The sequence below is a fragment of the Salvelinus namaycush genome, chromosome 3 (assembly GCF_016432855.1).
Source record: "Salvelinus namaycush isolate Seneca chromosome 3, SaNama_1.0, whole genome shotgun sequence".
Taxonomy (NCBI): Eukaryota; Metazoa; Chordata; class Actinopteri; order Salmoniformes; family Salmonidae; genus Salvelinus; species Salvelinus namaycush.
In genome coordinates this window covers 63,662,824-63,686,464 of record NC_052309.1, presented here as the reverse complement: position 1 = coordinate 63,686,464, position 23,641 = coordinate 63,662,824, and the positions used below count along the sequence as shown (strand labels likewise).

Below are 23,641 nucleotides of genomic sequence, written 5' to 3'. Positions count from 1 at the left end.
TAGACCAAGTGCCTCCTATGTAGGACCACTCGAAACACGATGAGAGGGAAGTGGAGCACACGAAAAGAGAGATCCGGTCTTGCGGTTCACTAGGCAAAACTTTCCCAAATTCATTCATTTTAACTCCTAATTTAGCGAGACACCCTTTCACTTTTTGTACATCCTTTCAACCATCACTATTTAAATGAATCCGCAGATATGGGATCAGAACACAAACCACATTCTGAATGGAGGAAATTTGCAGCATACTGGCAACAGGTGAGTTGCAACATGCTATCATTTGATAATTGCTTCAGGATTCAATTAATGAATTATTTTCAGGATTATATTCAACTATCAATTATCTTCTGCTGGAGATCATCTAACTACAATAAGAATGGCACTTCAGACTATCACTTGGATGAGCGCCTTCCTCTGCCTTGCGCAAGTTTGCTCCATGCCCATGCCTTGCCAGCTACAAGGACAGCTGGTGCGAATAACCCACAACCTACTGAGAGACATGGTACATTTTTTATATTGCTTTTGTCTTGAGAAGTATTATCCAACTATGTTTAACTGAATAGCTCAACGTGAATGCTGTGTTTTCTCTTTCTTTCAGGGGGGACATTTTCCTCTGGAGTGTCTGCAGGAGAATGTCTTCATGGCATTCCCAGCCACCGCATTTGCAATCTCCGGCGCCCCACAGGTAAAGGCAAGCGAGTACATCCAAGTGTTCTTTACAGCATGAACGAGTATTTGCAACCGTTAGGATTAGAAAGTAGAACACTTTATACTACCATTTATGTTATTTGAAATTGTTGTTGTCCGTTTCAGTTGAGCAGCAGTGGTGCTAAGGCTATTTATGAGACATTAAAGAACATCGACACATTGTTTGGAGCTGACGACCTGCCTACTAAGTGGGACCAACAGAAGTTGGAGAATTTTCAGAATATTGTATACCGCCAGATTGAAGAGAGCAAATGTGTGAGTTACTATGCCAACACAGATAGCTTAACTGTTTAATTGTGGTATTGTGGCATTTTTATTATTATTCATCGCCTGCCTTTTTCTTTCTGGCAGATGATGGTCAGTGTGGATACAAGTGATTATCTCATCAGGGCAGAAGGACTGAATACGTACTTTGGGAACATTGCAGCAGTACTAAAAGAAAAGGTAGACTATAGCTTAAACACAAATAGACACATTGTTTTGATAATATCTGTACATTGGACAATATTACCCTACATTGCCCTAACAGTTTATTTTTATTTTCACAGAATTTCAGTTACTGCGCCTGGGAAGTGGTTCGAAAAGAGCTCCTGTACACACTACAGTTCATTCTGGAACACAACTCTGATAGCCTTCTGTGGGCCAACAGAACATGAATTTGAACTTTGAACTTGCACTTTTTTACAATTGTGTTTTACAATTGTGCTTGATTTTAAAAGCCTACTGTTCTACAATCATATAATGTGCAATGTCAAACAGCAGTATTATTCATGTATTTATTTATTTATCAAGGTTATTTATTTATGTATGCCTATTCATGGATGTATTTATTTATCTATTTGAAAAGCGTGCCCATTGTTGCTCCTCGTTAAATGTTAAGTTAATAAACATTTATATACTTTTAAATATTGTTAATTTGTGTGCTCATTCTGTAGCCCAGTCTGTCGATGTGTGAACATTCATATTTGTATTAAACATGCTCAGGTCATATGGATGTCAGTACAATTAGTCCTATAGCCTACTAATCCATTAAGGAAAGCCATAAAAACAAGTCAACTGTATCTTCTCAAAATGTAGTTATTATTCAAAAGCTTTTTGTCAATTAAGTGTGTTTTAGCACTGGACAGGGCGGGCCTGTTTTGTTGTACTCTGCGCTCCAATACGATTTCCGTTCCGACCATGGACATCCTATTACATTATTATAATTCCCAATTCTTTGGTTCCAACCCCCTCTATGAAATTGCTTTCCACAGTCAATAACGTAATCGGAACAATATTAGCCGAATAGAGCCGAATAACAGGTGCAGTGTGAATTCACTAAAGCTAGCCCAGCTCATTTAATCCCCACCATTGTTTCGCTTAGTTGTCATAATTCTTCACCAAATGTACATTATCCCAGGGGCGTTGAAAGACAAAATGTAAGTAACCGAATTTCTGTCCCTCTTACTGCCCCGAATGCCTCTGTTGATCCTACAGCTATTGTCTTTTAAAAAATATTATTATATATAGATATTTAACCTTTATTTAACTAGGCAAGTCAATTTATAACAAATTCTTATTTACAGCTCTGTATTTTCCGCTGACTGCCCCACCACCACAGAACGCACTGAGCTAGGCTGAAACACCTGCATTTTGGAGCTGCCTTACTCAAGAAAGCAAAAAAAGAGACCATGTTTGTATGCAGCTTTATTAACTCAATAATTACTTATTTTTTATATCGTTTACAAACTGATATGTGACACGTATTAATGCCAAAATAACATGCAAAACAGGCAACAACCAAAAAAGGTTACATTTTTAAAAACTTTTTTTGCTGTTGTAGTTAAAACAGATGGGGCTCAAAACAGATGGAGTTCTTCCCCACCTGCACTGATAACCGGTCGCCACTGGGTGGGTCCAATATCAAATGCCCTCGAATAGAGGCTAAATTAGTCTGAGCAAAAGTTCTACATCACCACAAATAGGATGCATTTCGCTGCCACAAATCACACAGGAAACTGGGAACTTCCAAGCGCCGTTGTGCTGTCGTAGGATGCGTTGACGCAGCACCTGCTGTGATTGAGGTGACTGAAAAAATGTATATACATACACATTGTATGCTATCCAGGAACACAGCGCATGTGTATGGGAGATCACGCGAGTGGAGGTTCCCGACAACCTGGTGCAGTTCAATAAATTTCTCGACAGCAGAGTCAAGACGTGAGGAAGAAGCGGTCTTTTGGAGAACCACATAATCATCATTGGAGACATGTGACATGTTTCTGAGACTGGCTAATTGATTGATAGCTTATCTTTTTACTGACTGAATTATTTATTTATAAACATGGGTTGACTGATATTTATATGTGAAGGCTATGTATTTATTCCTTTATAAGGAATTATGATTAAGGTCATTTTCTAATAAACCTACGATTATGTTATCACAACACATTGGCAAATTGGTTCATTCATATAGGCCTGCGAGTCTCTCCCAACGACAAACTATTCAAATGTTAATGTTAGCCTGATTATTCAGATACAGATCTCATAAAATGGTTAATTTCTATTAAATCATCAGTTATTATCAACGGTTTAATTCAACTGTATAGACATGAATGGGATGCAGAAGATGCAAACATAAAGTGATCATATTAAGTTCTGTGGCTCAGCTGGTAGAGCATGGTGCTTCCAATGCCAATGCTGTGGGTTCAACTTCCACGGGGGACCAGTAAAAACATAGTAAAACTGTATGCACTCACCACTGTAAGTCGCTCTGGCTAAGAGCGTCTGCTAAATGACAAAAATGTAAATCATCATCTCACAGAGAGAGAGAGATACTGGTTGACTGATATTATTTTATTTATTCACAATAACATTGAATAAAAAATACATGAATTGTCACGGTCATCGTTGCATGAAGAATAATCGGAACAAAGCATCGGTGGGGAAAAGCTACCTAAGTATGGTTCTCAATCAGAGACAACGATAGACAGCTGCCTCTGATTGAGAACCACACCCGGCCAAACACAAAAAAATACAAAACATAGAAAAAGGAACATAGAATGCCCACCCAAATCACACCCTGACCAAACCAAAATAGTGACATAAAAAGCTCTCTACGGTCAGGGCGTGACATGAATCTTGTTTTCATATGCATATACAGTTGAAGTCGGTGTTTACATACACCTTATCCAAATACATTTAAACTCAGTTTTTCACAATTCCTGACATTTAATCAGAGTAAAAATTCCCTGTGTTAGGTCAGTTGGGATCACCACTTTATTTTAAGAATGTGAAATGTCATAATAATAGTAGAGAGAAGTATTTATTTTAGCTATTACTTCTTTCATCACATTTCAAGTGGGCCAGAAGTTTACATACACTCAATTAGTATTTGGTAGCATTGCCTTTCAATTGTTTAACTTGGGTCAAACGTTTTGGGTAGCCTTCCACAAGATTCCCACTATAAGTTTGGTGAATTTTGGCCCATTCATCTTGATAGAGCTGGTGTAACTGAGTCAGTTTTGTAGGCCTCCTTGCTCGCACACACTTTTTCAGTTCTGCCCACAAATCTTCTATTGGATTGAGGTCAGGGCTTTGTGATGGCCACTCCACTACCTAAACTTTGTTGTTCTTAAGCCATTTTGCCACAACTTTGGAAGTATGCTTGGGGTCATTGTCCATTTGGAAGACCCAATTGCGACCAAGCTTTATCTTCCTGACTGACGTCTTGAGATGCTGCTTCAATATATCCACATCATTTTCCTGCCTCATGATGCCATCTATTTTGTGAAGTGCACCAGTCCCTCCTGCAGCAAAGCACTCCCACAAAATGATGCTGCCACCCCCGTGTCTCACAGTTGGAATGGTGTTCTTCGGCTGGCAAGCCTCCCCCTTTTCCTCCAAACATAACGATGGTCATTATGGCCAAACTGTCCTATTTTTGTTTCATCAGACCAGAGGACATTTCTCCAAAAAGTACGATCTTTGTCCCCGTGTGCAGTTGCAAACCGTAATCTGGCTTTTTTATAGCAGTTTTGTACCAGTGGCTTTTTCCTTGCCGAGCGGCCTTTCAGGTTATGTCGATATAGGACTCGTTTACTGTGGATATAGATACTTTTGTACCTGTTTCCTCCAGCATCTTCACAAGGTCCTTTGCTGTTTTTCTGGGATTGATTTGCACTTTTCGCACCAAAGTACTTTCATCTCTAGGAGACAGAACACGTCTCCTTCCTGAGTGGTATGACGGCTGCGTGGTCCCATGGTGATTATACTTGCGTACTATTGTTTGTACAGATGAACGTGGTACCTTCAGGTATTTGGAAATTGCTCCAAAGGATGAACCAGACTTGTGGAGGTCTACAATTGTTTTCAGAGGTCTTGGCAGATTTACCCATGATGTCAAGCACAGAGGCACTGAGTTTGAAGGTAGGCCTTGAAATACATCCACAGGTACACCTCCAATTGACTCAAATTATGTCAATTAGCCTATCAGAAGCTTCTAAAGCCATGACATAATTTTCTTGAATTTTCCAAGTTGTTTAAAGGCACAGTCAACTTAGTGTAAATAAACTTCTGACCCACTGGAATTGTGATACAGTGAATTATAAGTGAAATAATCTGACTGTAAACAACTGTTGGAAAAATGACTTGTGTCATGCACAAAGTAGATGACCTAACCGACCTGCCAAAACTATAGTTTGTTAACAAGAAATTTGTGGAGTGGTTGAAAAACGAGTTTTAATGATTCCAACCTAAGTTTATGTAAACTTCCGACTTCAACTGTATTCATTGAGTCATTCTTTCATGCATTCATTTGTTTATAGTCGTACTTTTTTAGAAGGGGAAACCTGCAAATCAAACAACAACTAAGCCTTACCCCGCCACTGTTTTGGTAAATAGCAAAGGGATGGGGTTGAAGAAAAGTAGCAACTGTCAAATTCATAGAGAGATCAGGATGCAAGTGTCGGACCATCAATGAAATCAAAATGAGACTACAGTTTTAACCACATTTTGAGGATTTAAAGTATTTGCTTACAATTAGCTAAATTATTTACAAACAACGGAGTAAATAAAGCTTAGAATTTGGGTTCTGATGGGGTGCGACAGTTGAACTATGAGGCGTTTATAAGTTATATATATATATGTCTATTCTTCAAGAATCAATAGCTATATATAATTCATTTAAAAGTCCCAAATTGTAAGTACCAACCGCAGATGGTCCCTTTAACGTAGCATGTCCAGGAGGATCGCATATTGTAGTATGTCTATTAGGCCGTTTGAAATATTTGACGTCATTTTCTGACAAACCTACGCTAAGGTTATCACAACACATTGGCAAATTGGTTTAATCAGATAAGTAATGACAAGATATTAGCATTTTTATGTTAACGGATTATTTAGATGATAAAGACATATAGAGGTCTACAGCATTCATTGTACACTCTAAAAATTAAGGGTTCAACAAGGGTTCTTTCTCAGAACCTCAAAGTTCTTAGAATAAGCTTACGGATTATTGGCACTGAAAATGACCCCCAAAAAGTTCTTCCAAGAACCCTATAGGAGGAAGCTAACTGCCCAACTGAAACATTTGGATTTGAATTGGAAAGGACAGCAGGTGCAGACGCTTAATTGAAACATGTAAAGATCTCCTCATTTAAGGTAAGGTTTGTCCCTTGTTTGATCTAAATTGATTTTGTTTTATGATGACACCATCTATCTTTGAATTTTTGTGCAAATCTTTAATAAAAAATAAATAAAATGGACACAATTCAATGGATATCAATCAACAAAGAGGTAAGACTATGTAGGCTATAAGAATATGTTGAAGGCTAGCTGTATTGGGTTCAGATGACTGAACTGCTCACTTTTGGGTTTATGTCTGCAGGTATACAAACGAGGAGGCATACAAGGTAATCACATTGACCATCCTCCCCCTCTACCTCTTCAATGAATATCCCAAAGGTATGTTTATGAAAACCATTGCCAACGTTTTTTACCCCCTCATTCATTTTCATCACAAAAACCAAGGTATGAATTCTGTCGTGTGCACGTTCTGTTAATCATCTGCATATCTACTGTTTTGTGGATTCACGGACTTCACCCTCCCTATACCTCTGATGAATAAAACGGGAAACCTGTTCGATCACCATGCAAAATCATTCTGGCTATGGATACGGAGAACATCAACACGTCAGAGGACACACCCATTGGACTTGTGGTCCTGCTGGGAGATGACCTCATATTTAGATTTTTGTATTCTGCTTTGCCTCTAAAATCATAATAAACAAAGAGAACTAAAATATGGTGTAATTGTTGTTATTGTTATGCAAATTATAATTTGTATTAATAATAATTGGGGGGGGGGGGGGGTAGTTAAATTAACCCCAAAAGGTTGTTCAAAAGGTTCTTTGAGGATCCATTATAAGGGTTTCTTTGAAGAACCATTTTTATAGGAGTTTCACCACAGTTTCAATCTGAAGAACCCCTAAAGGATACTCAAGGAACCTTTTCTTTTTAGATTGTATAGTTCAGGGTCGATATTCTCTCTCTCTCTATGTTTTAGCAATGTTTGAGCCTTCGCAAAGCCAGGTGACTTACATTGTTTAGACCTAGCCTACTGAGGACACATTAGGCACATGATGAGAGAGAAGTGGAGGATACGAAAAGGGAAATCCGGTAGTCCTATTGCGGTTTTCACTAGGCCAAACTTTCTCAAATTCATTCATTTTATACACCTAGTGAGACCCCCTTTCACTTTTTGTTCATCCTTTAAATTCTCACAATTTAAGTTAAGCCGCAGATATGGGATCAGAAAACAAATTCTGACTCTGGAGGAAATGTGTACTGTCCTGGCAACAGGTGAGTCAATATATCATTTGATCATTGCTTCAGGTTTCAACGAATGAATCATTTTCAGGATTATATTCAACTAACAATGATACTCTGTTACAGGTCATCTAGCTACCCCAAGAATGGCACTTCAGACTATCACTTGGATGAGCACTTTCCTCTGCCTTGCGCAAGTTTGCTCCATGCCCATGCCTTGTCAGCTACAAGGACAGCTGGTGCGAGTAACCCACAACCTACTGAGAGACATGGTACATTTTTTAAATTACTTTTGACTTGAGATGTATTATCCAACTATGTTTATTAACTGAATAGCTCAACCTGACTTCAGTGTTTTCTATTTCTTTCAGGGGGGTAATTTTCCTCTGGAGTGTCTGCAGGAGAATGTCTTCATGGCATTCCCAGCCACTGCTTTCACAACCTCCGGCGCGCCACTGGTAAGTGCATGGGCGCATATCCAAGTGTTCTTTACAGCATGAAATAGTATTCGCAAATGTTAGGATTAGAAAGTAGAAAACTGCCATTGATGTTTTTAGAAATTTTTGTTGTTTTCCATTTCAGTTGAGCAGCAGTGGTGCTAAGGCTATTTATGAGACATTGAAGAACATCGACACATTGTTTGGAGCTGACGACATGCCTACTAAGTGGGACCAACAGAAGTTGGAGAATTTTCAGAATATTGTATACCGCCAGATTGAAGAGAGCAAATGTGTGAGTACCTACCTATGCCAATACAGATAGCTTAACTGTTTAAATGTGGTATGTTGACATTTGAATTCATTTCTTCTTGTGTCAGATGATGGGGAGCGTGGATACATGTGATTATCTAGTCAGGGCAAAGGTGCTGAAGACATATTTTGGGAACATCGCAGCTGTCCTTAAAGAAAAAGTAGGGTACAAGCAAATACATTATAATGAAAATCACTGTTTTGATAATATCTCTATGAATATTAGCCTACATTTCCCGAACAGTTCATTTTTATTTTCACAGAATTTCAGTTACTGCGCCTGGGAAGTGGTTCGAAAAGAGCTCCTGTACACACTACAGTTCATTCTGGAACACAACTCTGATAGCCTTCTGTGGGCCAACAGAACATGAATTTGAACTTGCCGAACTGATTTACATACTGTACTTGATTTTGATAGTCTACCATTCTACAATTATGTAATGTGTAATGTCAAACTGCAATATAAGGCATTAATGATTTTATCTATCAAGGTTATATATTTATTTACATATTTATTTGAAAATCGTGCATACTGTTGCTGTCAAGTAAATACACATTTTTTAATACTTTTAAATATTGCTACTCTGTGTGCTCATTCTGTAGCATCGTGATGCACTGTCTGTCAGTGTGTGAAAGTTCAGATTTGAGTTAAACATGCTCAGGACAATTTTTTACATTTATTTTTATTTAACTAGGCACTGCCAGTTTAGAACAAATTCTTATTTACAATGACGGCTGACCCCGGCCAAACTCTAACCCGGACGACGCTCGGCCAATTGTGCGCCGCCCTATGGGACTCCCAATCAATGGCCAGTAGTGATACAGCCTAGAATTGAACCAGGGTCTGTATTGACACCTCTAGCAATGAGATGCAGTGCCCTAAACTGCTGCGCTATTCGGGAGTGGACGGCTGGCCTATAGCCTAATAATCGATAAAGGAAAGCCCTAAAAACAAGTCAGATGTAACTTCTCAAAATGTAGTTAAGCTATATTAAATGACTGTCTTCAATGAGGATAAGTAAACGGGTTTCAGCAGGGCTCGCCTGTTAGAACACAGTACTTTGAGCTCTTACGAATTCTGTTTCAACCCCCGCCATGAAAATGCATTCCACAATAACGTAATCAGAACAATATTCGCCAAATAGACAGAACAGACGCATAGTGGATTCACAAGCGGTGAGGTAAAGCAGTTTTCCCTACTGTTTCCTTTTCCACTTTCAGTTTGAATTTATTTCCTTAGTGCCGTCAAAAAGGGTTCATACCCCTTGACATATTCCATGTTTTGCTGTGTTACAACCTGAATTCAAAATTGATTATATACTATAATTGTTTCCCTCATCTATCTACACAAAAATACCCCATAATGACAAAGTGAAAATCAGTTTTTAGATTTTTGTGCAAATTTCTTTAAAAATGAAATACAGAGTGATGCAACTTATGTTAAGCATATTTTTACTCCTGAACTTATTTAGTCTTGCCACAACAAAGGGGTTGAATACTTATTGACTCAAATAAAATAAAAATGTATTTGTCACACGTGTTTAGCAGATGATATTGTGGGTGTAGTGAAATGCTTGTGTTTCTAGCTCCAACAGTGCAGTGATATCTAACAGTAATATCTAACAAGTAATATCGAACAACACACAATCTAAAGTAAAGGAATTAAGAATATATAAATATTTGGACGAGCAATGTCAGACTAAACTAAATAGACTAAAATACAGTAGAATAGGGTAGAATACAGGACATACAAATGAGATGGGTAATGCAAAATATGTAAACATTATTAAAGTGACTAGTGTTCCATTATTAAAGTGGCCAGTGATTTCAAGTCTATGTTTATAGGGCAGCAGCCTCTAATGTGCTAATGATGGCTATTTAACAGTCTGACGGCCTTGAGATTGAAAAACAGCTTCTATCTCTCGGTCCCAGCTTTGATGCACCTGTACTGGCCTTTCTGTAATATCAGGTGCTGTAGGTGTACTGGAGGGCATGTAGTTTAACCCCGGTGATGGGTTGGGCAGACCTCACCACCCTCTGGAGAGCCCTGCGGTTGCAGGCGGTGCAGTTGCCGTATCAGGCGGTGATATAGCACGACAGGATGCTCTCAATTGTGCATCTGTTAAAGTTTGTCAGGGTTTTAGGTGCCAAGCCACATTTCTTCAGCCTCCTGAGGTTGAAGAGGCGATGTTGCACCTTCTTCACCACACTGTCTGTGCGGGTGGACCATTTCAGTTTGTCAGTAATGTGTACGCAGAGGAACTTGAAGCTTTCCACCTTTTCCACTGTGGTCCTGTCGATGTGGATAGGGGGGTGCTCCCTCTGCTGTCTCCTGAAGTACATGATCATCTCCTTTGTTTTGTTGAGGTTGGGTGAGAGGTTATTTTCCTGGCACTACACTCCCAGGGCCCTCACCTCCTCCCTGTAGGCTGTCTCGTCATTGTTGGTAATCAGGCCTACTACTGTTGTGTCGTCTTCAAACTTGATAAACGGGTTGGAAACATGTGTGGCCACGCAGTCATGGGTGAACAGGGAGTACAGGAAGGTGCTGAGCACGCATCCTTGTGGAGCCCCAGTGTTGAGGATCAGCAAAGTGGAGGTGTTGTTTCCTACCATCACCCCCTGGGGGCGGCCCGTCAGCAAGTACAGGACCCAGTTGCACAGGATGAGGTTCAACCCAGGGCATCGAGCTTAATGATGAGCTTGGAGGGTACTATGGTGTTGAATGCTGAGCTATAGTGTTGGTCAATTTCTTCAATCAGGTCTATATAATTATCAAACATACATTAGTATTGGAAAGGAAATGCTTTAAAAGGTATAAGGCCTTGGTTTAACCTTCTTCAATAGTCAATGAAACGCATTCTTACATAGGCATTCCTCTTGTCCAGATGGGATAGGACAATGTACAGTGTGATGGCGATTGCATCGTCTGTGGATCTATTGGGGTAGTAAGCAAATTGAAGTGGGTCTAGGGTGTCAGGTAAGGTGAAGGTGATATGATCCTTGAATAGTCTCTCAAAGCACTTCATGATGACAGAAGTGAGTGCTACAGGGCAATAGCCATTTAGTTCAGTTACCTTTGCTTTCTTGAGTACAGGAACAATGGTGGGCATCTTGAAGCTTGTGGGGACAACAGACTGGGATAGGGAGAGATTGAATATGTCTGTGAAAACTCCAGCCAGCTGGTCTGCGCATGCTCTGTGGACGCGGCTAGGGATGCCGTCCTGGACGGCAGCCTTGCAAGGGTTAACATGCTTACATGTCTTACTCACGTCGACCATGGAGAAGGAGAGCCCACAGTCCTTGGTAGTGGCCGTGTCGGTGGCACTGTGTTATCCTCAAAGCGGGGGCGAAGGTGTTTAGCTTGTCGGTGTCCGCTACGTGGCTGATTTTCCCTTTGTAGTTCGTGATTGCCTGTAGACCCTGCCACATACATCTCGTGTCTGAGCCGTTGAATTGCAACTCCACTTTGTCTCTATTCTGACGTTTTGCCTGTTTGAATGCCTTACGGAGGGAATAACTACACTGTTTGTATTCGGCCATATTCCCAGTCACCTTGCCATGGTTAAATGCGATGGTTCGTGCTTTCAGTTTTGCGCGAATGCTGCCATCTAGCCACGGTTTCTGGTTAGAGTAGGTTTAATTAGTCACAGTGGTACAACATCTCCTATACACTTCCTGATAAACTCAGTCACCGTATCAGTGCATTCGTCTATATTGTTCTCGGAGGCTACCCGGAACATATCCCAGTCCCGTGAAAGAGTATTTTACAATCCCCGGTGTCTCTCTGGAAGTAAATCCTCGGCCTGATCTAGTCAACTTTATTATCCAGAGACTGAACATTAGTGAGTAATATACTCTGAAGCAGTGGGTGGTGTGCTCGCCTCCGGTGGTGTTTTGAAAGAGCGTTCGGAATCAGTTCAATTGCCATGGGGGGTATGAACAAAGGATCCGATTCGGTAAAGTCATATTCCTGGTCGTAATGCTGGTAATGCTGGTGAGTTACCGTCGCCCTGATATCCAAATGTTCTTCCCGGTGGTATGTAATAACACCAAAAGATTCCTTGGCTAATAACGTAAGAAATAACATATAAAAAAAAAAGAATACTGCAAAGTTTCCTAAGAGCTAGAAGCACGGCAGCCCTATTTGTCGGCGCTATTTTAACAGTACCAGACATTCTAGCTTTTCATTTTTTATTAATTTGTAAAAAAAATTGAAAAACATCATTACACTTTGACATTATGGGGTATTGTGTGTAGGCCAGTGACAAAACATCTACATTTTAACAATTCGGGCTGTAACACAGCAAAATGTGGATAAAGTAAAAGAGGTGTGAATACTTTCTGAAGGCACTGTACATGTATGTAGCCTATTGCTGTGGGGTTCATGTCAGGTTACAGCCAGGTGTAGTCTGATCATGTCTAAATGGTGAGGTTTGACTGAGGGCCAGTTGAGCTCAGTGAGAATCAGAGGATTTATGTCTAATGGAGCCAGATGGGTAAACAGAATGACACCCTGCACCTGAAATAGAAAAATGGAGGTGAATCATATTTTATAGTATATGATTCACTGACTTGAGATTGAAACAGACCTATATCAAAACATCATGGTTAATCCACAGGTGTCAAGATTTTAAGTGTTCTGATTCACCATATACACCTACATTATCATAGGTCTGATTTTTAAGCACCGCTGGCTAAAACAGAAATATCTCATCTGATTCACAGGGGATTATTACTGTGGAAGTTCATGAAGGGGCCATAAATGCTATGGTAGATCTGTCTGAGAACTACATCCTAGAATATGACAAGTTGGACGGGTCTGACACTCTGAATTAGGGCAGAATGTCAACATTTGGCAGAATATTGCTAATCACTAAAGAAAAGTTATGGTATTAAATGTCAGTTTTGATTAACAATTAACTATTACATTTAAGGAAATAGTCTTACGCTATTGCAGGAGTAACATTTAAATTCATTTTTAAGTCTAAGTTAGCGCAGCTCATTTGACTCATTAATTCACATGCTAAAAGTTTGGGTTATGATTGAGGTTAAAAACTTTCACAAGGTCAGGAAATAGCATCTGGGTTTGTAAACCTCAGTCTCTTACAGGGGATTTATTCATTTTCTGAGGTCAAGTACTACTCATTATCCTTATTATAGAAGATGGACAACTTCATCATTATTATAGAAGATGGACAACTTCATCATTATTATAGAAGATGGACAACTTCATCATTATTATAGAAGATGGACAACTTCATCATTATTATAGAAGATGGACAACTTCATCATTATTATAGAAGATGGACAACTTCAGCAATGTAGGATTCATATCGAATCAAGATTAAGATAATCGGTTGTTAATCATTTCGAAAGTCTGTTACACTTAAATGACATCAAAAGAAACATGTCTTTATTGAAATAGTTGAGTATTTACCTGACTCTGTTCTGCCGAGGCACAGCTGACTCCGATCGGTGCAGGTAGACGCAGTTTATTCACCAATCCGCAAAAATTTGCACCAGTCCGCTCTTTGGTGAACACAATTTGATGCTCAATACATCTCATTATTAGGCCTACATTTATTATATGTCATTATAACACATTTAATGTAACCAATGCTTTCACTATCTGTACCACAACGTTTAATGTAAGGTTACTATTCCAACACAGTTCACTTTTTGACATTGATATGACTTTATTTCAGAGTGGACAATTTCCAGTTCTGTGTCTAAAAGAAGTCGAGCGCATGTTTCCAGCGCATGTTTACAAGAACACACAGGCAGGATACACTTCGGTATCATATAGCAATATTTTGATAGCCTAAACTATAGTATATGATTTTTTACAATTTCAAAATGATAAATTGGAAGTTTAACCATGAAATGTATGAGACACCCTAATGTCTAAAACCCTGTTTTCTTTTATACAGGGCGAGGACATCTCTGTGGTTGCATTAGAGGCTTTGGGATATATGGCTCAATTATTTAATGGCCTGATTCCTGTCACGTGGAACAAGGAAACACTGAACTTGTTCAAAAATAGATTACCTAGATAAGTTAAGAAATTAGAGGGATGGGTAAGTATGATCCCTCATGGTGTAGCCTAAGCTATATTTGGCGGGCAGACAATAATTGGCATAGGTATTTAATTTGTGATTTAATCAACAACAAAAAATGGTATCATGTTTTCAGAACTTTACCTAATACGTAACTAATTCACTGACCACCATTTTATATTGTCTCCAGGTCGGGTGTGGTGTTGGAGCATCCTCTGGAGATGGAGGGTCAGTTACTTCTGGTAACATGTCATGAAAACATATTTCGACAAGCTGAACACCGTCTTGAAACAGAAGGTGGGTCCAATATTAAATGTCCTCGAAAAGAGGCTAAATTAATCACAGGAAAAATTCTAGATCACCACAAATCGGATGAATATTGCTTCCACAACTCACATGTGAAACATGGAACTTCCAAACGCCGTTTAAGTCGACGGATGCGTTGGCGCTGCACCTGCTGTGGTTGATTTGACTTAAACATGAATGTATTGTATGAGCTCCAGGAACACAGCGCATGCGCATGTGAGATCGTGGGGGTTTAGGTTCGCTTCAAACTGGTGCAGTTTTAAAAATTCCACGACAGCAGAGTCAAGTGGTGACGAAATCGACTGCAGAGTCCAGCAGTGAGGAAGAAGCAGTCTGTTGGACAAACCACATAATCATCATTGGAGACATGTGACATGTACCTGAGGCTGGCTAATAGATTGACGGATGATATATTTACTGACTGACTGATTTATGTACATGTGAAGGCAATGTATTTATTTATATTAAAATTAAATGAAAAAAACATGCATCAATTATCGTATTGTTTGTATTCATTTACATATTCAGTCATCCATGCATTAATAGAGTGACTGGTAGTGTTGAATGAAGACTGAAGCCGCCGCCTCTAAAATCGAGAGTATAGTGCGGTGGTATTGCGGTGGTATTGCCAGCATGCAGGGGAATTACTTTTCCTTTTCTCTTATGCGCTTCATTCTTATTAAATTGATTCGGTAAATTCCAAGGGGTCTTTTTAAAGTTTGTTAATTTTTGTTTAAAAAAAGAGTACATGCCCTAAATTAGCCTTGACGATGATGTGTGAATTTTACTGAATGTGAATGATGATGACGCTAATGATGGTTATAGGTCTATTTTTCCAACAAAAAAAATGTACCATGAAAATCCCATTCGATATAGAATCATATGACGATGATGACGTTAATTTGAGGTGTAGGTTTCTGATTATGCAGTTTTTATGTTAAGTCTTTATATTAGTTTACCTTGTAACAATGAACTATCTGATCATGGCATTGATTATTCATGATTGTTGGCCAATCAACAAATTAATGATTATATTCAAACTTGAGATGAATTCCACTGTATTTGTGCAGTCAGTTAATTATAAATGTTGTTAAATGTGTCAACAGGTTTATTTGGCAGCCTACAGTCGTGTTTAAAATAAATATATTACATCTGCTCATTTGTAGTGCATAGACTCCACTATGCTGCTGTTTTGAACTGCATATTGTCTATAAACAGATAAATGCATGAAAGACTGAATGGATTTTAATAAAACGTGTTTTTATTTCAAAGATTTGCAATATTAACACTGAACAGTAATGCTTCAGACGGCACTACCTGATTCAAAGAGAGTCGACAACCTGCGACAACAAAAATTGATCTCAGTATTACTCCTATCAAAAAACCTTTCTAAAAACTACAGCATATTTATACTAAACATGGCCTCACTTCATAGGAGAGATCCCTGTACCATTGTATTATAGAAATGAAAATCAGCCATTGTTTTCTTAGTTTTTAATATTCAGTATGTCCTACATTTTAACACCTGCTGAATATGTTAGCATGAAATGCATTGCTCCAATGCAATTCTCTACATATGAAAACTGCTAACTTGATAGGCAAACACTTTCTGATTAGTTTTACAAAAGCATAATTAATAATCACCCGCTGAAAATTGGGGCTTATAAAGGGAAGCGAAAGCCTGAACTACGAAACCCTTCTTCACCACAAAGGGATTTTGACACCTTTACGTAGCGATACTTGTCTTATATAAAATGGGCAACTTCAACAGTCTAGGTATCATATCAATCAAGATTAAGATAATCCGTCTTTATTCGTGTTTAATAGCTGTTCCATTCAACTTCTTATAAAAGAAACATGGCTGTATTGAAATGGTTAAGCATTTGCCTGACTCTGTTCTGCCAAGGCACAGCAGCATCAACACCTTGCAACTGGACGCAGTTTAGGTTGGGGAAGCTGAACGACGTGAGCATAGACCTGCTCTCAGTTATGGTGAGGAATCTAAACTGCACCAGTCCGCTACGCTATTTGGTGTGCACAAATTGATGCGCAAAATTCGCAATGATATTCAAATTTCTATTTTGCATTAAAGCACATTTTATTGTTAAGCAATGCTTTCACGTTTGAACAACATTGTTTCATTTAAGGTTACTATCACAATATAGTTTACTTCTTGATATTGATATGAATTCTATTTCAGGGTGGACTCTTTCCACTTAAGTGTGCAGAAGAAAACGTCGAACTGTTTCCAGAGGATGTTTACAAGAACACAGAGGTAGGATACACTTCAGTATTTTGATAAACTAAAGTACAGTATAATTAAAGTACAGTATAGTAAATTGGAAGTTTAAAACCACTTCTTTAGACACCCAATGCCTAAAACCCTGTTTTATTTTATCCAGGGTGAGGACGTCTCTGTGGTTGCATTAGAGGCTATGCGATATGTGGACCAATTATATAACAACAGTCTGACGTCTGTCACGTGGAACAAAAAAAAACTTAAACTGTTCCAAAACGTCATATATCGTCAAGTTCAAAACTTAGAGTTATGTGTAAGTATGATCCCTCTTGTGTAGTCTATGGGTTATACGCTGAGTGTACAAAACATTAGGAAGACCGGCTCTTTCCATGACATAGACTGGCCAGCTGAATCCAGGTGAAAGCAATGATCCCTCACTTGTTAGATCCACTCCTATTGGTGTGGAGGAAGCCTTCAGACATTTGAGACTAGGATTGTGTACTTGTGCCATTCAGTGTGAATGGGCAAGACAAAATATGTAAGTGTCTTTCACGGGAGTATGCTAGTAGGTGCCAGGCGCACCAGTTTGAATGTGTCAAGAACTGCAACGCCGCTGGCTTTCTCATGCGCAAAAGTTTCCTTTGTGTATGAAGAATGGTTCACCACCCAAAGGACATCCAGCCAACATGACACAACTGTGGGAAGTATTGGAGTCAACATGGGCCACTATCGCTGTGGAACACATGCCCTGACGAATTTAGTCTGTTCTGAGGGTCGAACGGGGTGCAACTCAATGTTAGGAAGGTGATCCTAATGTTGTGTACACTCAGTGTATTTTGGGGGCAGACAATCGTGGGCATTGGTATTTACATAATTTATACACTACAAATATTTTTTTATATATTTTCATAACCGTCTCAGAATTAATGCACTCACCAGCATTTTATATTGTCTCCAGGTCGTAGGTGGTGTTTGGAAATCCTCTGGAGATGGAGGGTCGGTTACTCTGAAAACATATTTCAACAAGCTGAACACCGTCTTGAAAGACAAGGTGGGTCCAATTTCAAATGTCCTCAAATAGAGGCTAAATTAATCTGAGCAAAAGTTCTAGATCACCACAAATAGGACGCATTTCAATGCCACAACTCACATATGAAACTTGGAATTGCCCAGTGCCGTTTTTATGTCGATGGATGCGTTGGAGCAACAACACCTGCAGTGGTTGAGTTGACTTAAATAAAATGTATATCTTGTACCCTCTCCAGGAACACAGCGCATGCGCATGGGAGATTGTGCGAAAGGAGATTCGCGAAAACTTGGTGCAGTTCAAGAAATTCATTGACAGCAGAGTCAAGCCGTGAGGAGAACCACAGAATCATCATTGGAGACGTGACATATTCCTCAGGCTGGCTAACAGATTGATGGCTGATATATATACTGACTGACTGACTGGCCGGCTGCTAGATTGACTGAATGACTGATTTATTTATTTATATATATTGGTAGACTGATATTTATGTGTACACTATGTATTTATTTATTCGTGTTTTATTTATAATACAATTTAATAAAAATTCATACAACTATTCTCATATTGTTTTCATTCACTTATATAATTAATTCATTTTTTTATAGACTGACTTTCTAAAGGTGAACTCTGCAATCCAAACAAAACCAAAGCACACTCAACCACTATTTTTGTAAATAGCTGAGAGATGGGGTTGAAAAAAAGAACCACTGTCACAGAACTATGGATGCAAGGAAGGATTATCCATGAAATCACAATTCTAGTTTTATCTACATTTTGAAGATATACAGAGGTTGTTAATATTTGCATTGTTTCAACCAATGGTGTAAAACACGTTGTCACGTTGGTTTGTTGTGTTGCAACACAGTCTCACACTCAATTCGTGCAAATATGTACGAAAAGTTTTTTGCCTATTTCAAGCACTTTTGTGCGTTTTTGTGTGAAAAGATACGCATTTTTTGCTACTTAATACGTAGGAAAAGACACTCATTTTTGTACGACTTCATTCATTGGAACAAACTTTTTCGGGGTCAAACTTTGGAACAATCTTTTGAAAGTTATTTGAGCAATGCTTGATGAGCAACTGTCTATTTTTTGTCCCATATATATTTTTACATAAAAAAACAAACGTGATAACAACCAAATATTGTTAATCAACCAGCTTCATGAGGTAATCACCTGGAATGGCATGATGCCAGACGATAGGATGGAAATTCCCTCCTCTGACATTGCGTATCATCATCCCCATTTGCAAACAGTAGCAGCCAAAATTCCAGCTGTGGACACAGACGCTCCCATCCTCCTGATCTTAGGACGAGACATCTTAATACTTAGAAATGCGCCTGTTGTAGACAGACCGGGTGTCTGAGGATTGATCTCAAAAGTTCGGCTCAGCGGGAGGGAAAATATTGTCTGAACACCCAGACTGTGGTTGCCAGGTGTTGTCCTCCTCTGCAGCCGGTCTCTGGGAGCAAACGCTTTGCTGAGAAATGAGACACTTGGTTATCTTTGTGTAACCCGAAGCGATAGTATAAATACGCTGAGGGTGAAATACCTCGTCAGAGTTTCTGACTAACTTCCACATGAAGCGCAGTTTGTCTGTAATCTCTCCGCTGGCGTGAATAAACATACATTCATTTAAGCTTGACTTTGGGGTCCTTAGCAGTACTTTCCCCGACTTGTGAATACAATGTAATTTGTATAATTTGTCCAAATTTCGTTCTTGTCTAAAACCAATGAGAGTGGTTTTATCTAACCATCTGAGGGGATGCAGATTAAACTCGTTGCTGATCGTCAGTCACATGATTTTCTACTTTAAATGTATACACCACGTGACCAAAAGTATGTGGACACCTGCTCATCGAACATCTCATTCCTCCCATTGCTGCTATAGTAGCCTCTACTCTTCTGGGAATGCTTTCTACTAGATGTTTCATCAAACATTGCTGCGGGGAGTTGCTTCCATTCAGCCAAAAGAGCATTAGTGAGGTCGGGCACTGATGTTGGGCGATTAGGCCTGGCTCGCAGTCGGTGTTCCGTTTCATCCCAAACGTGTTCAATGGGGTTGATATCAGGGCTCCGTGCAAGCCAGACAAGTTCTTGCACACCAATCTCGACAAACCATTTCTGTATGGACCTTGCTTGGTGCACTGGGGCATTGTCAGGCTGAAACAGGAAAGGGCCTTCCCCAAACTGTTGCCTCAAAGTTGGAAGCACAAAATTGTCTAGAATGTCATTGTATACTGTAGTGTGAAGATTTCCCTTCACTTGAGCTAAGGGGCCTACCCCGAACCATGAAAAACAGCCCCAGACCACTATTCCTCCTTCACCAAACTTTACAGTTGGCACTATGCAATCGGGCAGGTAACATTCTTCTGGTGTCCACCAATCTCAGATTTGTCCGTTGGACTGCCAGATGGTGAAGCATGATTCATCACCACAGAAAACATGTTTCCACTGCTCCAGAGTCCAATTGCAGCGAGCTTGACACCACTCAAGCTGACGCTTGGCATTGCGCATGGTGACCTCACATGCTGACCAGACCGGACACGTCGCGTGCGCGAGCATCGCAAAATAAATTTAGAAATCCATGTTATTCAATTATTGCACCCACACTGCTAGCGCGCCAACGAGCGCCTGGATGCCAAGGGCTAAAATAGAACTCATTCCTATTTCTGACGCAGATCGCGCTGCAAGTCCTGCCTCTCCCATCTCCTCATTGGTTTATAGAAGCAGGTGCCCACGTGCCATCTTCTCATTGGTTTATAGAAGCAGGTACCCACGTGACATCTCCTCATTGGTTATACCCACGTGGGTGATAGAAAGACGAACTGTTTTGCCGGCAGGCGTGGTAATACAATGAAAGTTGAGATGCGATCACCATATAATTTAAACGATGAAAAAGCCTGGAAGGAGGATAGATGACTAGAAACGATTCGGCTGGCCGGTTTATGTGTGGATTAATTGTCGGAGTAGAGATCCTTGTGCATTTCAGTTAAAATAACAACTCAATGTTTATATCCCAGGACAAATTAGCTAGCAACAGCAAGCTAGCTAAATAGGACAAATTAGCGTTAGCTAGCAAGTGCAAGCTAACTAGCTAAATTACCATACATGTTTAATGCTTTTCGACCTGTCCCCAAATGAATGTCATTGGTTCAGAGTTTGTTTTGATATTTTAACCTGCGTGTTGTGATCGTGTTTGGTGTGGGGGGGCAAAATAAATTTATGCACGATAGCGCACGATGGTGCACTCGCGCAGCCGGTTTGGGCAAGGCTTGTCCCATGGAAACCTATTTCATGAAGCCCTCAAAGAACATTTTTTTTATTTTTTTTATTCTTGTGCTGACATTGCTTCCAGAGTAGTTTGGAACTCGGTAGTGAGTGTTGCAACCGAGGAGAGACGATTTTTTACGCACTACACGCTTCAGCACTCAGTGGTCCGGTTCTGTTGCTTGTGTGGCCAACCACTTCGCGGCTGAGCCATTATTTCCCTTCGACGGTTCACGTTCACAATAAACGCACTTGTAGTTTACCGTGGCAGCTCTAGAAGGACAGAAATTTGACGAACTGACTTGTTGGAAAGGCTGCATGTTATGACTAAGACTTGGAATTCCTGGATAGAATAGAGATATTGTAGATATATATATCCAATTATTTAATGGTGTGAGGTTATTTGCCATAACATCTTGAATGGTGAGTATGTGTGTTTACTTTATATGGTATAATACTCATATGTGCTGTATCTAAATGGTTTTAAGTATGTTTTGTGTATATGTAAAAAAAAATATATATAATAATAATCATCCAATGACTTGGCACATGAAACTGTTAATGAACGCAATGTGTAAACTCAATAAATGCAATTTCCCCCGAGAGAAACTTGTCTAGAGTGGATCATCATATGTTCTTTTGGTTGAGTTGAGTATATTTTTTAAATTGAAGATCACCACTGACGTTTGTAGGCAACAAGGAAAGGTTTCGATACACCGGGTTAACTTATGAAACCAACCTTCTTTACAGTCTCATCATAAGGCTTATTTATGGTGAATCACGCAGCTAGGCTACTTGGTTGTCTCATCTCGGTTGGCTGTCAGGAATTTTGGGATGCCTTCCTATAGGCTACATATTGATGCTTGTCTCAGATTTCCAGACCGATTTTTCGAATACTTCGTGAGATTTTGTTGTTTAGCCGACACTCGTGATAACCAGTTTGACGTGGTGGAGTTTTTCATTTAGCATATGTCCGGTGTATCCAACGATGGGATGCACATGGAACGATGCTCGTCTCAAAATCCCAAATAAGCACCGCATCAAACTCGGCTGACATAAACCATTGATGATTGTGTTCGAGCACGAGACGCAGCCTAATTTCTAAATCTGGGCACAATTGACATCTTAGCTGACCATATCATGTTTTAAATACCTACGGTGGTCGTTTTCCGGTTCAGTGCTTGCAAGAGAACTTGAACATCGAATTCAACATGAATTTGTTAATCGAAGACAAACAGTAGCCAAATAATTTTCTTCAATGGAATGATTTTATAGCACACTAATTTACATCCATTTATTTTTCCCAACAGAGAGAGATGGTTTTGACTGCATATATCATTTTAGGTCAAGTGAGAACGATATTTGCTAAACCTCTCCAGCCTCTGTGTCACGACTTCCGCCGAAGTTGTTCCCTCTTATTGTTCGGGCGGTGTTCGGCGGGCGACGTCACCGACCTTCTAGCCATCGCTGATCCATTTTTCATTTTCCATTGGTTTTGTCTTGTCTTTCATCACACCTGATTCCAATCCCACCAATTACATGTTGTGTATTTAACCCTCTGTTCCACTCATGTCCTTGTCGGTGGTGATTGTTTATTGTAAGTGTGTGTACGTCTGTACTGGTTTGAGGCGGGTTATGTTACACATGGATATTTATAATTATGTTTTCCGGTGGGTTTTTGTAAATAAATTGCGCCGTTGGAAACACAGTTATTTCTCTCCTGCGTCTGACTTCTCGGCCGCTAGTTACTACCCTTACACTCTGTCATGGAACAAAAGTCCCCTAGATTACTTTAGAAATATAATTTTCCGACAGACAACCAATTTATCTGAATGCGTGATTATGATTCTTTTTTGCCTACAAATTGAAATGTCTTCCCTGATATGATAATACCACTTATCACATTAAATAGTTTCACACAGTTAAATGCAGATTAAAATTATACCATTGGACACCTGTTCATGAAGACACTACGTCGTTCTAGAAAACATTGCTTCAGCTAAATGAAGCAACTTCTAAAGCAAAAGGTTAAAATAACACCATATATTGAATGGTTTAATTTGATTCACTTTTTCGTTCTTCCATTTACTCATTTCAATTTACTGTGGGGTTTTGTAGTTTCAGGACAACAGCTTTTGTACTTGGGAGGATGTTCGAAATGAAACCGTGTGGAAATAGAAGGATCTACAGATTCTACTAGAGTCTATGCACCACACATGATCAGATGTAACATGTATATTTCATAACACGGCTGACTGTAGGCTACCAAAATAAACCTGCTGACCCATTTAAACCATTTGTAATTCATTGACCGGACAAATACAGTGAAATTCATCTCACGTTTGAAAATAATCATTCATTTGTTGATAGGCATACAATGTTGTTCAATCAATGCCATGATCAGTTTATTGTTACAAAGTGACATAATATAAATGCTAAATATAGAAACTGCATAATCACTAACCTGACATCT

General features: G+C 39.5%; 3 protein-coding genes across 3 annotated transcripts; all 3 read left to right on the top strand.

The window, feature by feature from the left end:
- Positions 1-376: 376 nt before the first annotated feature.
- LOC120044482 (interferon beta-like) lies at positions 377-1,364 on the top strand. Its single transcript, XM_038989137.1, has 5 exons — positions 377-502; positions 599-685; positions 814-963; positions 1,060-1,152; positions 1,257-1,364. The coding sequence occupies exons 1-5, from the start codon at positions 377-379 to the stop codon at positions 1,362-1,364; spliced, it is 564 nt and encodes a 187-aa protein (XP_038845065.1).
- Positions 1,365-7,661: 6,297 nt separating this feature from the next.
- LOC120044481 (interferon beta-like) lies at positions 7,662-8,635 on the top strand. The gene is made up of 5 exons (XM_038989136.1): positions 7,662-7,787; positions 7,887-7,973; positions 8,098-8,247; positions 8,333-8,425; positions 8,528-8,635. The coding sequence occupies exons 1-5, from the start codon at positions 7,662-7,664 to the stop codon at positions 8,633-8,635; spliced, it is 564 nt and encodes a 187-aa protein (XP_038845064.1).
- A 7,851-nt stretch (positions 8,636-16,486) lies between these two features.
- LOC120044480 (interferon a3-like) lies at positions 16,487-18,229 on the top strand. The gene is made up of 5 exons (XM_038989135.1): positions 16,487-16,621; positions 16,830-16,904; positions 17,032-17,181; positions 17,827-17,919; positions 18,134-18,229. The coding sequence occupies exons 1-5, from the start codon at positions 16,487-16,489 to the stop codon at positions 18,227-18,229; spliced, it is 549 nt and encodes a 182-aa protein (XP_038845063.1).
- The last annotated feature ends 5,412 nt before the right edge of the window (positions 18,230-23,641 follow it).